Source organism: Pogona vitticeps, chromosome 1 (genome assembly GCF_051106095.1).
Source record: "Pogona vitticeps strain Pit_001003342236 chromosome 1, PviZW2.1, whole genome shotgun sequence".
NCBI classification, from domain to species: Eukaryota; Metazoa; Chordata; class Lepidosauria; order Squamata; family Agamidae; genus Pogona; species Pogona vitticeps.
The window spans coordinates 28512964-28526260 of NC_135783.1; the positions used below are offsets into that span (position 1 = coordinate 28512964).

The following is a 13297-nucleotide window of genomic DNA, read 5'->3' on the forward strand; positions in this document are numbered from 1 at the left end:
ATGAGCCCAGGAGAGTAAGATACGCCTCTCCACCACAGTATTCTCCCTCTGTATCACCCTCACCACCATGTCATCAACATCGATTAACTTCCACTCACTCCACATAGACTCATCAACTGTTGATCCCGACCAAATCTGGCCTTAAGCGCCCTCTTCAATTACCAGAGGTTCAGGTCCCACCTAAACATACCAAGCAGTCAAGACACCACACCTCTCTCCACTTTACTACCATCTACAAGGGACCTCCTCCTCCACCTTCTGACACGGAGCAACATTCGGTGCCGACTCATACTACTTATCAATCACTACCATTGACATTGATCAGAAGATCACACCGGTTGCCCTCACGATCATCCACGTCGTCTCTAGATTCTGCATCCAACGAATCACCTTCCAACCTTCCTACTCCTCCGTCCAACGCTGGAGAGAATCATCCTCCATCGCCATCCAAGGATTTTACATCCTATTCCCAATTGATCCTCCGAATGGCAAAATTCCTGCAACTAGACATTGAGGAGCACCTCCTCAGAAAAAGGACCTTGTTTTTGATGACTTGAATCAGGACAAAAAACCACCACTTAGTCTCAGTTTTAATCCTGCTATGTTTGATTTAATTAAAGAATCATGGGGTAAGCCTCCTTCCACACTTCAAATCTCACGCCGTGTAGAAAACCATTACAAAACCATGGCACTGACAGAGCCTTTCTCTCCAAACACCCTATGCCAAACTCAATCATAGCAGAATCTACCCAATCGAGAGTGCACAATAAATTGTCGCTCCTACCAAAAGAGAAGGCCAAAAATTTGACATTCTTGGAAGGAGCCTATATTCCCTTACCTCTTTCATCAGGAGGGTAGCTAATTATCAAGCCGCCAGGGGCACATACCATCATCAACTCTGGGACAAAATCCTGCCTGTCATTCAATCAGCTCCAGATGCTACCAAAACAGAAGCACTCAACATACACACCAACGCTTCCACCTTGGCCAAGCAACAGAGGACAGCTGCCCATCACACAGCAGATGCAGCTTCTAAGGTGATGTCCACCTCAATTGCCCTTAGGCATCATGCTTGGTTGAGAGCTGTGGGCATCTCCGATGACACCAAGACAAGAATAGAGGACCTCCCTTTTGATGCCACCGGCCTTTTCAATGCCAAAACCGATGAGGTCATGGAAAACTTCCATAAAATTTGCAAGACGGCACACTCTTATTCTTCCCAACAACCATACCGTTATCAGCGCCCTCAATATTGCAGGCATCCCTTCTACAGTACCAACAACAGTTCCAATCATATCAAGAACTATATCAATCATTCTGACCACAAGCTCCTGATAGATCCTACACAACACCATCTATATCTACGGTCCCGCACTTTTGGCCTCAACAACCACAGGTTCGGCGGCAGCCCTTTTGACCGCCAACAAAAGAAGAGTAAGCAATACCCATAAATCTTTTTCTCCTCCATTCTGAACCAGACTCCATCTCTGTATGGAGAAAAATCACCAACAATTGGGTCAATATATTCGCGAAGGCTTTCACGGCCGGGATCTAATGGTTGTTCTGGGTTTTTCAGGCTCTTTGGCCATGTTCTGAAGGTTGTTCTTCCTGACGTTTTGCCAGTCTCTGTGGCCAGCATCTTCAGAGGACAGCAACCTGTACTCTGGTTGCTGTCCTCTGAAAATGCCGGCCACAGAGACTGGCGAAACGTCAGGAAGAACAATCTTCAGAACACGGCCAAAGAGCCCGAAAAACCCAGAACGACAATTGGGTCCTCTCTTATTACCCAGAATGGCTATTTCACTTTACCGCACCCCGCCCTCTGGCATCATTTGGACTACCCCATATTCATTAGCCCTCTATGAAGAAGTCTCCATTCTTTACAAAAACAAGCCATCCTCATAGTCCCTTCCTCTTCATTGCACGAAGGATTTTACTCCAGATACTTTATGGTCCCCACAAAGATGGAGGACTTTGCCCTATTCTCGATCTCAGGAACCTTAATAAGTTGATTAAACCCAGACACTTTCTAATGCTAACTCTCGAAACTATCATCCCCCTCCTTTCACAGGGAGACTGGTTTGTCATTCTCGACCTGTAAGATGCCTACTTCCACATTTCTATCCATCTACTTCATAACAAATTTCTACGATTCCTATTCAACAACATCTCATACCAGCTCTGCTCTTTTCCATTCAGACTTTCCACGGCACCGAGGACATTCACCAAATGTATGGCACCAGTTGCGGCTTACCTCCGACTCCAGGCATCACCATATTCCCATACATAGACGATTGGTTAATAGTTGCTCCCTCTTAACACGATGCAATCAGAGCTATCCAGTTAACCCTCAACACTCTTCAAAACTTGGGCCTCAGAGTAAACCTTGCCAAGTCTCACCTAGATCCGTCGCAGACCACTACTTATATCAATGTGTACTTTGACTCCCTTAGAGCCAGAGCCCTTCCTACCCCAGGAGAGAATCATCAAGTTAAAACAAGGCATTCGACCATTACGACCCCTGGCATCGGTATCGGCACATCAAGCCCAGCACCTTCTTGGCCTCATGGCATCTACCACAGCCGTTGTCCAACATGCAAGGCTCAAAATGAGATCTTTACAATAATGGTACCTATCACTATTCGATCCCATAGCAGATCATTTTTCCAAATGTCTCACATTAACATCAGAACTTGTCAGACAACTTACCTGGTAGACGTTCCTCCCTCATTTGTTGGTAGGTAGACCCTTCCAACCTCTACAGTTCTCCATACAAGCCACTACAGATGCCAGCCCTTCGGGATGGGGAGCCCACTGTCAACATCACGAAATACATGGTCTGTGGACAAAACGAGAATGATCACTACATATCAACCTTCTCGACCTTTGGGCAATCATCAAAGCCTTCCATGCCTTTCTACTACTCATTACAGGACGAGCAGTACCGGTAACTACAGACAACACCACAGCACTGTACTATGTCAACAAACAAGGAGGTACCAACTCCCTCTCGCTCCTGTATCTAGCCATAGAACTATGGGAATGGTGCTACCTACACCATATTTTCCCAGTGGCCGTCCATGTTTCTACAGACAAAGACTGCCTTGCAGACCACCTCAATCGTCTTACCACAAGGACACATGAGTGGGCTCTAAACAATGAAGGCTTCAATCTTTTTTGCCACTGATGGGGTGTCCCGTCCATTGACCTTTTTGCCTCAACACAAACACCAAGTGTCAATGGTATTGTTCGCGAGGCATTGACCCAAGATCACTCAGAAATGCATTTATGATAAACTGGACTGGAGAACTACTCTACTTATTCCCACCAATCCCTCTGATTCAATGATCAGTCATTCAACGCCAACAATCCCACGCCAATGCCATTCTCATTGCCCCATGGTGGCCATGCCAGCCATGGTTCACCCATCTGGGATCGATGTTGACTGACGTATTCCATCTTCCGTCGATAACCAACCTTCTCACACAAAACAACGGGATGACCCTCTACCCCGACATCGGCTCTCTGAATCTGACAGCCTGAAGAATACTCCCGCCATTCAAAACGTCCTAGACCAAGCTCGAAAGCTATCTACCCAAAAATTATATCAAAGTAAATGGAAATATTTTATCTCCTTCACTCATTCCCGAAGCCTACCTGCAATTCCAGTTTCTCTAAAGACCCTACTTACCTTTATTCTTCACCTCTTCGATCTCAGACTATCTCACTCTACCTTAAAGGTTTATATTCCAGCTGTTGCAGCCCATCAGCCCTCTCATTCTGAATCAGCAAGACGTTTCTCACACCCAACCCTAAAACAATTCCTCAAAGGACTCCAAAATATTTGACCTCTAAGACAGCAACCTCTGCCTCAGTGGTCTTTACAATTGGTCCCCAATACCCTTACTAGACCACCTTTCGAACCAATGGCCACCTGTAATCTTAAGCTACTTTCTTTAAAGACATCGTTCCTTGTTGCAGTAACATCTGCCAAATGTGCCAGTGAATTAGCAGCCCTCAGATCAGATCCACCTTATCTCCAGTTCTATACAGACAAGGTCACCCTCTATTTTGATGTCTCATTTTTATCCAAAATTGTCTCTGATTTTCATCTTAATCAACAATTGATTTTGCCAGCTGTTTCCTTCTCCTTCTACACCCATCGAGTGCATGCTCCACATGCTGGATGTCCAAAGGTCTCTGGCTTTCTATATTGATAGAACAAAGATATTCAGGAAGTCTCCAAGGCTCTTCCTATGCTTTCAAGTCCCCCACAAGGGTGCTCCAGCATCATCTCAAACCATCTCTCACTGGATTGTTCAAACAATTTCATTGGCTAATGAGCTTCAGACAAGATATCTCCTGAACACTTAAAGGCTCACTCCACCAAAGCACTCTTAACCTCCACTGCTGTCCACTGTGGAATAGAATTACCACACATCTGCTGTGCAGCTACTTGGTCTAACTCTTCGACCTTTGTAAGGCATTATCGCCTCGATGTCCGGGCAAAAAATGATGCTGCCTTTGGCAGGGCAGTCTTGACATCTCTTCTACCTTGACGTCCCACCATCTGGTTAGTGACCTTGTCAATCACCCATTTGTGTGCATTCACAAAGGCCATGAAGAAGAAAGAGAGGTTACCTGCCTGTAACCATGGTTCTTCTAGTGGTCCTCTGTGAATCCACATATCGAACCCTTCCTCCCCTCTGTCCGTCACGTTTTTTAATACAGTACCTTGACAGCGGCGGACTCTTAGAGGAACTGTCCTGATAGGAGGGCGGAGCATGTGCTCCATAGGGGAACGTCTCATTATCATGTTTTTAAGCTCTAGAAACGTCCAATATGTCCTGCACAGGCACAGAACAACCCATTTGTATGGATTAACAGAGGACCACTAGAAGAACCATGGTTGCAGGTAGGTAACCCCTCTCTTTACAGGTAGGTAACCCCTCTCTCTCTGCCACATTCTGTATTTTTAATCTATCCTTTACTCCTTTCCAAATCCCCTTACCTACAATCTTCCCTGACCCTATTTATTTATTTATTTATTTATTTATTTATTTATTTATTTATTTATTTATTTATTTATTGTATTTATATCCTGCCCATCTGGTCAATTGACCAATGAAATAATAATAATAATAATAATAATAATAATAATAATAATAATAATAATAATAATAATAATAATAATAATAATAATAATAATAATAATAATAATAATAATAATAATAATAATAATAATAATAATAATGATGATGATGATGATGATGATGATGATGATGATGATGATGATGATGATGATGATGATGATGATGATGGAAACATGCACAGAATTGCTGGATCAGATTAGTCTATAATTTGTGTTGCATTGTGTTTTCTATTGTTAAAGTAATAGAATGGAGCACTAGTGTTGTGAATAATCGTGCTATTATTGAAAATGATTCAAAAATCAAGCCAGCAAAACATATGAGGAAAGGGACACAGCTCATTGATGGATGACATGTTTTGCAAGCAGATCCTAGATTCATTTCCTGGTATCTACAATAAAAATTATCCAGTGATGGGGCCAATTCTTATCTGAGATCTTGACAAGCCACTGTCAACCAGGCCAGACTGAGGATTCAGTGCTCTGACTCAATATAGCTTCATATGTTTGTATGATGTAATCCTTATCCATATTCATCCACAAATAGAATATTTAACTCTTTTAAATTGGTCCCTAGCATCTGTATATATTTTATCTCAGCTGTTTCCCTTTGAAGTGTTATTCTGCAATGTTTCTTTCCCCAAATCATTCATGACTTTCAAATCCTGTAAAGTGTCTCAGGAGACTGATCTGTTCTTAAACAGATTTTTGTGTATTGGCATTCCTGCTGTCTAATTTATATTCATTTACTATTTTCCAGAGACTGCCCTGTTTGTTCTTTGTAGAGTGCAGAGAGGCTTTGTTGGCAAAGGATGGCATAGAACTAATAGTCCCTTTAACCAATGCAGCCATGCAGTGCTGGACCAGAGCACAGCTTCTGGTCACAGCTGGAACTCTGCACGCACAGGGAAAAGCTCCCGTGTAGCACTCTGGAAAATTAGAGAATGTTGCAACACATTCATAGAATCATAATAAAGTTGGAAGTAGCCTATAAGGCAATTGAGTCCAACCCCCTGCAGGTGATTGTCTAAATTTTTCTTGAATGCCTCCAGTGTTGGAGTACACATTAGCAGAGAAACAAGTAAATGAACCCCTGATCTTGTGTGTAATGTTAGGGCCTTTATTTGTGTTGCCAGAGTAGATGTGAGGAGCCTGACATCTGGATTAGTAAGGGTTTAGTCCTTATCTCTGTATCAGCGTTGTGTAGGTCATTATGTGTCAATAGCTGCTTGAAGTTGGGGGGCTATCTGTAAGCAAGTACAGTACACTATATACCTACCTTCAGGGGTTTGGCAGAGTGAAGTCTTCTTTTACAGGATAGGGTGAAGATTATGATGCATGTGAGTGTTCTCAGTTGTGGACTGAAAGTGATAGCTGTTTGGTCATTTTCTCTCCTTGGTCTGTCTTGCCTCTCTTCTTGGTACTTGTCTTGCCTGGTTAGTTTATTCCATAACCATACTGGATAGGTACTGTAGTCTGAGAAATGTGTTTTGCAGATCAAGTTTGGAGTCTCTGTCTTGTGGGTATGAGCAAATGTGATTATACCTAAGTGTTTGGCTGTAAATGATAATTTTTGTGGTATGGTCAAGATGGAAGCATGAGGCATGCAAGTATGTACAGTATATCAATCAGAGGGATTTCAGTACGGTGTGGTGCTATGATGTCTATGTTATAGCTTCACAGTGGTGTCCAAAAAGTGCACCTGTTATGTAGATTGGTCCAGGCTGAGGCTGGTGTGAGGGTGAAAGTTACTGAAATCCTAATGGGATTTCTGTAGTTTCCTTTGTGTGGATCCAGATTTAAAAATGTCATCAATGTATCTCAGATAGAGTGGTTTTTGGGTGCAACCATTAAAGAAAGGTTCCAAGTTAGCCATGAATAATTTGCATATTGTGGTGCCCAGCAAGTATGCAGGGCAGTTGTGTTGATCTAGAGATGGGGGTTTATTGTCAAAGGTGAAACAGTTGTAAAAGCCTGAAGTTGCAGAGGGTGGTTACTTTGTCTTCATTTTGAATGGTTTTCCTGATAGGCTGTAGTCCAATTCTGTGTTGAATGTTACTATAAAGACATCCATCATGGCAACTGTGGTGTTGTCAAGGCAGTTGTGAGTGGACTGCAATTTCTGTAGTGTCTCTCCGTAGCTAGGTGCATTGGTGGCATATGGTTTGAGTCTGTCACTCTATCCACTACACCACATTGGGTTACCACACCAATGAAGCTTACTGCCTACTTAATAGTTGTATTTAAGACTTCACATTAAACTAGTAGTTGTTCCATTTATGCACCACCTTTACAGAACTCAGAAGAGGCACACTGTGGCTGCCTCCACTTTATCCGAAGAACAACCGGAGTGAGGTTGGTCAGTTTTGGAGAGAATGTATTTCCAGCGAACACTGGAGTGATTTTCCTTTCAGAAAGTCACAGAGGCCTCTTGCAGTCTAAGAAGACCCTTGGCTTAAAAAAATTGGCCCCAAACCTGTCCAAGTGGCCCTGTCCCTCTCCGCTCTACGTACTACAGCCACACCACTTCTCCCAACAGTTTTCAAGAGAAAATCGCCTTAAAACCTCATAGGTAGGACTTCGCACGGAAAGAGAGCTGAACGTTGAAGAAAGAGCTGTACGTTCTTATCAAAACAGGATGCCAGTTGCGCGCCAATCCGGCCATCTCTGCACGCTTGACAGAAGGCGCGCCCAAGGCTGGGCTCTGCAAAGCTCTTGACCTCTCCTTCAGAGTAACTCTCGGCCGGAGCCGGTGCAAGGTGTTGGCCGGCACCCCGCCTTTCCCACAAGTCAACGCGACTCTCCGTCGTCTCACGAAACCGAAAACCGCGCCGAAGCGGGGGTGGGGGTGGGCGCTTGTGTGGGAAATCGACTCCCGCTCCCTTCCCTTCTTCCTCCGGAGTCCGGCAAGCCTCGCCCGTTCCGCCCTCTCGCTTCGCAGCCGGCGGGAAGAAAAAAAGTTGGCTCCTTCCCGGCAGCGCTCCCTTTCCCCCCCCCCCCCCAGCCGAGCGGCGGCTGCTCTTCGGGGAAACAAAGCGGAGGCGTGGCGGCCCCGTCGGAGAGGCGCCCTTGCCAGCCAGCCTGCCCGGGCGGGGGCGGGAGAGAGGGCGGGAAGGCACCGAGAGCCAAGGGGGCGCCACGGGAGGGCAGCGACTACGCTGCGGGCGGCGCCCCAGGGCGAGCCTCCCTGGGAGTAACTGCCCTTAAAACTGCCTGGCCTTGGCTTCCGAGAAAGCCAAGCCCGCCTCCTAAGACTGGCTCGCCCAAGGCTTCGCTGCCTGCGCCTTCGAGTAGGACGCGCTTAACGTGCGAGTGCGTAATTTTCCTCCCAAGTAAGGCGTCCGGAACCGGGACTTGGCCGAGCGCAGCCCCCCCTTCCTCCCCTCGGCGCCTGCCGACGTCAGCCTCTTCGCCCACCCCCGAAAAGCGCCCGTCCCGTTCCTCCGCCTTCAGCCCCACGTGCACCTCCTTCCGACGAGGCTGCGCCTACCCGCTTTGGCCGCTGGCATTTGCCGAAAAGCCACTCCGGGAGCGCTTCAGGCCGGCGTGGTGGGAGCAGCGTCTCTGTCCTCTGGGCGGCTCCGGCGCAAGCGGGGTGGCTTGCTGAGGCGAGGAGCGCGTGTGAACTCCAGGAGGAGACCCGAAGAGGCGCCCCCGGTAAGACAGGCTCTCGGGCCCGCGAGCAAGTCCTGCTGCTCGGGATTTTTTTTTTTTTAATGGTCGCCAACACTTCTTGCTAGTTTGGTGTTAGGTTACCGCTAGAGGAGTTTGCTTGAAATAAGACTATTCTCGCTGTCAGTACCTTGTGCATTTCGGGTCTCTCTTGACTTTCATGTTTAAACCGCCCCCTCCTTGTATGTGTGAATATGTGCTTCCATAGAAGTACAGTACTTAATTCAGCGGGCGCCTCGTGAAGTGGGCTGCTTTCCACAAAAGCGTCGGATATTATACAGTAAATGTGTTAGCCCTGAAGCAACTAGCCGTCGATACATATGGATGTGCAGGAACCATATAACTCCTGGTTGAAAATGGCACAATCAGTTCTATTTATTTACAGCCCAGTTTTATGCCTCTCCCCCCCCCCCGGAGCGAATTACAAGAGAATTTAGTGAGGATTTTCTTCAAATAGGTACCCTTGGATTGTCACCTTTCAACGCAATCCTTTGCTCAGAATTAAGTGTGGTTGAGTTTAGCCGGATTTACTCCGCAGTCAGTGTGGTTAGGATAGCAGCCAGAGGCAAAAATCAGGAGAGGTGACAGAAAAAAAAGGCAGTTCTTTAAACTGGTGGGTTTTAAACTTCCTACAGATTCAAAAGTGCTATGGGTTTGCCTCAAAAAGAGGTAAACAAAACACATCACTTCAGCTGTGCCTGTGAGAAATTAAAAATGTACCAAGTAATCTTATCCAAAGGGGCAGTTTAGTCTGCTGCAGCAAAAACAGTGAAGTATCCAGTGGCATCTGAAGTACTTCTGCCGGAGGCTGGATGTCAACATTATTCTGATTTAGGATTGTGGCAGCTATAAACAATAATGTTGTGTTGCATCCAAACCAGTCTCCAAGGTTTTTTCCCCCTCAAATTCTTCTCCATCTTGTGCATCTCTCCCCATCCCATGCGATTTATCTTGAATGATCAGGTGCAATAATATGTAATTTTCCTTTCAGATTATATGACTAATGTAGCTTTCTGCATTTTACATACTCTATGGTTTCTTGGTCTTTATACATTTTGGTACCCCTTCACTAGCTATCCTCTTGATCTGAGAAATGCTTTCGTTGTTTAGTTGTTAAGTCGTGTCCAACTCTTCATGACCCCATGGACCAGAGTATACCAGGCCCTCCGGTCTTCCACTGCCTCCCGGAGTTTGGTCAAATTCATGTTGGTAGCTTCGATGACACTGTCCAACCATCTTGTCTTCTGTCATCCCCTTCTCCTCTTGCCTTCACACTTTCCCAACATCAGGGTCTTTTCCAGGGAGTTTTCTCTTCTCATGAGATGGCCAAAGTACAGTATTGGAGCCTCAGCTTCAGGATCTGTCCTTCTAGTGAGCACTCAGGGTTGATTTCCTTCAAAATGGATAGGTTTGTTCTCCTTGCAGTCCAGGGGACTCTCAAGAGCCTCCTCCAGCACCACAATTCAAAAGCATCAGTTCTTCGGCGATCAGCCTTCTTTATGGCCCAGCTCTCACTTCCATACATCGCTGCTGGAAAAACCATAGCTTTGACTATGCGGACCTTTGTTGGCAAGGTGATGTCTCTGCTTTTTAAGATGCTGTCAAGGTTTGTCATCGCTTTCCTTCCAAGAAGCAGGCGTCTTTTAATTTCGTGGCTGCCGTCACCATCTGCCGTGATCATGGAGCCCAAGAAAGTAAAATCTGTCACTGCCTCCATATCTTCCACTTCTATTTCCCAGGAGGTGATGGGACCAGTGATCATGATCTTAGTTTTTTTGATGTTGAGCCTCAGACCATTTTTTGCGTTCTTTCACCCTCATTAAGAGGTTCTTTAATTACTCCTCACTTTCTGCCAGCAGAGTGGTATCATTTGCATATCTGAGGTTGTTGATATTTCTTCCGGCAATCTTAATTCTGTTTTGGGATTCATCCAGTCCTGCCTTTCACACGATGTATTCTGCATATAAGTTAAATAAGCAGGGAGACAATATACAGCCTTGTCGTACTCCTTTCCCAATTTTGAACCAATCAGTTGTTCCATATCCAGTTCTAACTGTTGCTTCCTGTCCCACATATAGCTTTCTCAGGAGAGAGATAAGGTGGTCAGGCACTCCCATTCTTAGCACCCTGTAAATTCTTAGCACCCTGTAATGGAATGAAGAGTTGCATAGTACCTTCAAGACTAACAAACATTGTAAGAGGAGCTTTTATGGATTACACCTCACTTTACTGGATGCATGCAATCCTGCACATGTCTACTTAAAAGTCAATCCCACTGAATTTAGTAAGGCAGACTCCGAGGAATCTTGATTTAGATTGCACTCCCATTGCACTGAATAGCCCTTAGTTACAAGGTTGAAATGCAGGTTCCACAGAAAGTTTATAAATTAGCAAGTTTATACATTAGTCCACAAAAGCTGATTTCCATCACGGATAGTTTAAAGAGATTATGAGATAACTTGTGTTTGTGTTCAGAGTGTTATGTCATAGAGCTAAAGGTTTCAGGATGCCTCTTTCATACACTATAAAACTTACTGTGAATTCTTTATACCATGGTTATGCATGTGTGGATTTTTCTGTTCTCCAGTACCTCAACTAGGAAATCAGTCTCGTTTGTCTCATTCTGCACATGTGAGCATTATACACTTGGAGTTTTTTTTGGCTCAAAAATGCAGCTGCTCTGTTTTCCCATAGAGAAGGATCTGTCCTTTAAAAGTAAAGTGCTCCTTAGATAACATAACTGTGAACAGGCTTATATCTGTGGTGAGAATATCCTCTAGGTGGTTATGTGGAGAACCTTGTGAAACCAGCTGTTTGAACTGAAAGTAGACAGACTTTTTAAAAACATTTTTTTGAGAAGTTACAGATTTTTGTGGACTCCTTTCTTAAGTCTGCTCATGAATATGAAGTCTTTGCAGATTGGCATTTCACATGTTACATAGGCAGCATGTAACCAGTGTAAGGAGACACCCTTCAAAAATTTGAGTAGGTGGTGAGTAAGGCACCCTCAGCACTCAGTCCACAAGCCATCCCAGATTTACAGTGGTGCCTCGACTTACGAACTTAATCCGTTCCGGAAGATGGTCATAACTCAAAATGGTCATGTCGAAGCACCATTTCCCATAGGAATGCATTGAAATGCAATTAATCTGTTTAGGCCGAAGAAAAAAGTCACCCCAAAAAATCACCAAAAAAACACACACTGCAAGACCCATCAGAAACGTGATTAATCAGTTCCAGCCGAAGGGCGGGGGGGGGGAGAAAAGCAAGCAAACCATGTAAGACCCTTCGGAAATACAAAAAAGCAAAGCAGAAAGCAAGCAAAGCGTGCAAGACCCATCGGAAATGCAAAACAAGCAAAGCAGAAAGCAAACAATTCTCCTAAGACCCATCAGAAATGGGGGAAACCCCAAAAAGCAAACAAACCCCCCAAGACTTATCCCAGCACAGAAATACTACCCCCCCAGCCCAAAACCACACTGCAAAACTGACCCAGAACAGTTTTTAAAAAGCAAAAAGCAGCAATTTACCTTACCAGGCAGTCTGAAGCTTCCTCCGATCACACACACTCTAACCGTTGGGGCAAAAGAGCTACAAAGAAGCAGCCTACTAACAGTTAGCAATTTGAATTCCCTGCCTTTTTCCCCTGCCTTTTTTTGGTTGTAATTCAAAGCTCTGGCCACAAGTTGAAGCAAAATTTTGCGGCCGGAGCTGGTCGTAATTCCGGATGTTCATAAGTCGAGGCACCACTGTACTGTATCCCTTTTAGTGCCAACAACAGTGTCAGGATATAGAACAGTATATTACTCGAAGACATAACAAGGGCCAAAGTCCCATTTAATAACATGTGCTTGGAAGTAGAGGTTGCATGTTTGGTAATTGTGCTAGTATGGAGGCAGAGGTGCTATCACTGCCATTGGCTCTTTTTTCTGAGAAGCACTTGCATTTTTGGTGAGGGAATTTGGTTTTTATTTAGTGCTTTAGAGCTTTAAAAACAGAGCACAGGTCTGGAGTAATAGCTCACTAGTTTTGTTATCTGGCTGTGGAGCCAGAGGTTGGGAGTTCAATTTCCCACTGTGCCTCCTGTGAGTAGAGCCAGCCTGTGTGGCCTTGGGCAAGCTGCACAATCACAGGGTGTCCCCAGAAGAAGAGAATAGTGAACCACTTCTAAATATTCTCTACCTAGAAAACTCTGGGAAATGGGTCTCCATAAGTCAAACTGACTTGATAGCACATGATGATTATTAAATAGCAGAAGTTTCTAATGATAGAAAGATACATAAAGGAATGTAGTTTTGCTTGGGAATGCATAACAGAAGTTCAAAATACATAATGTCCAGGAAAGTGGGCATTAAAATATAACAGTCTTTCAGATGCCACAACATGTCATGAGTTCAGCTGAAAAAGACCTGGAATTGGAGGAGTTAATTGCAGCCTAGAGAAGTGTAGGGCAATTAGTAGAACCAGAGGCCGCTC

The 13297-nt window shown here is 44.8% G+C and overlaps 2 protein-coding genes across 8 annotated transcripts in view; one reads left to right on the top strand and one right to left on the bottom strand.

Moving 5' to 3' along the window:
- The window catches only part of LOC140704447 (uncharacterized), a 45143-nt gene extending 36416 nt beyond the window's left edge, over positions 1 to 8727 (bottom strand). For 2 of the 4 annotated variants that reach the window (XR_013540320.1, XR_012083648.2), the window contains exons 1-2: positions 6429 to 7873; positions 2710 to 2839 (exon numbers count right to left, since the gene is read on the bottom strand). Coding sequence is in view for 1 of the 4 variants with exons in the window: in XM_078382939.1 (XP_078239065.1) it covers positions 6429 to 6755 (327 nt within the window). In the remaining 3 variants the exon portion in view is untranslated. Of the gene's footprint in view, positions 1 to 2709; positions 2840 to 6428; positions 7874 to 8614 lie in introns of those variants that run through there. The other 2 variants (XR_012083649.2, XM_078382939.1) reach the window with 2 other exon arrangements.
- TRAF5 (TNF receptor associated factor 5) overlaps positions 8668 to 13297 on the top strand; it is a 48221-nt gene continuing 43591 nt past the window's right edge. For 3 of the 4 annotated variants that reach the window (XM_020794649.3, XM_072989981.2, XM_020794647.3), the window contains exon 1: positions 8675 to 8806. The gene's annotated coding sequence lies outside the window, so the exon portion shown is untranslated. Of the gene's footprint in view, positions 8807 to 13297 lie in introns of all 4 variants that reach the window. The other variant, XM_020794648.3, reaches the window with a different exon arrangement.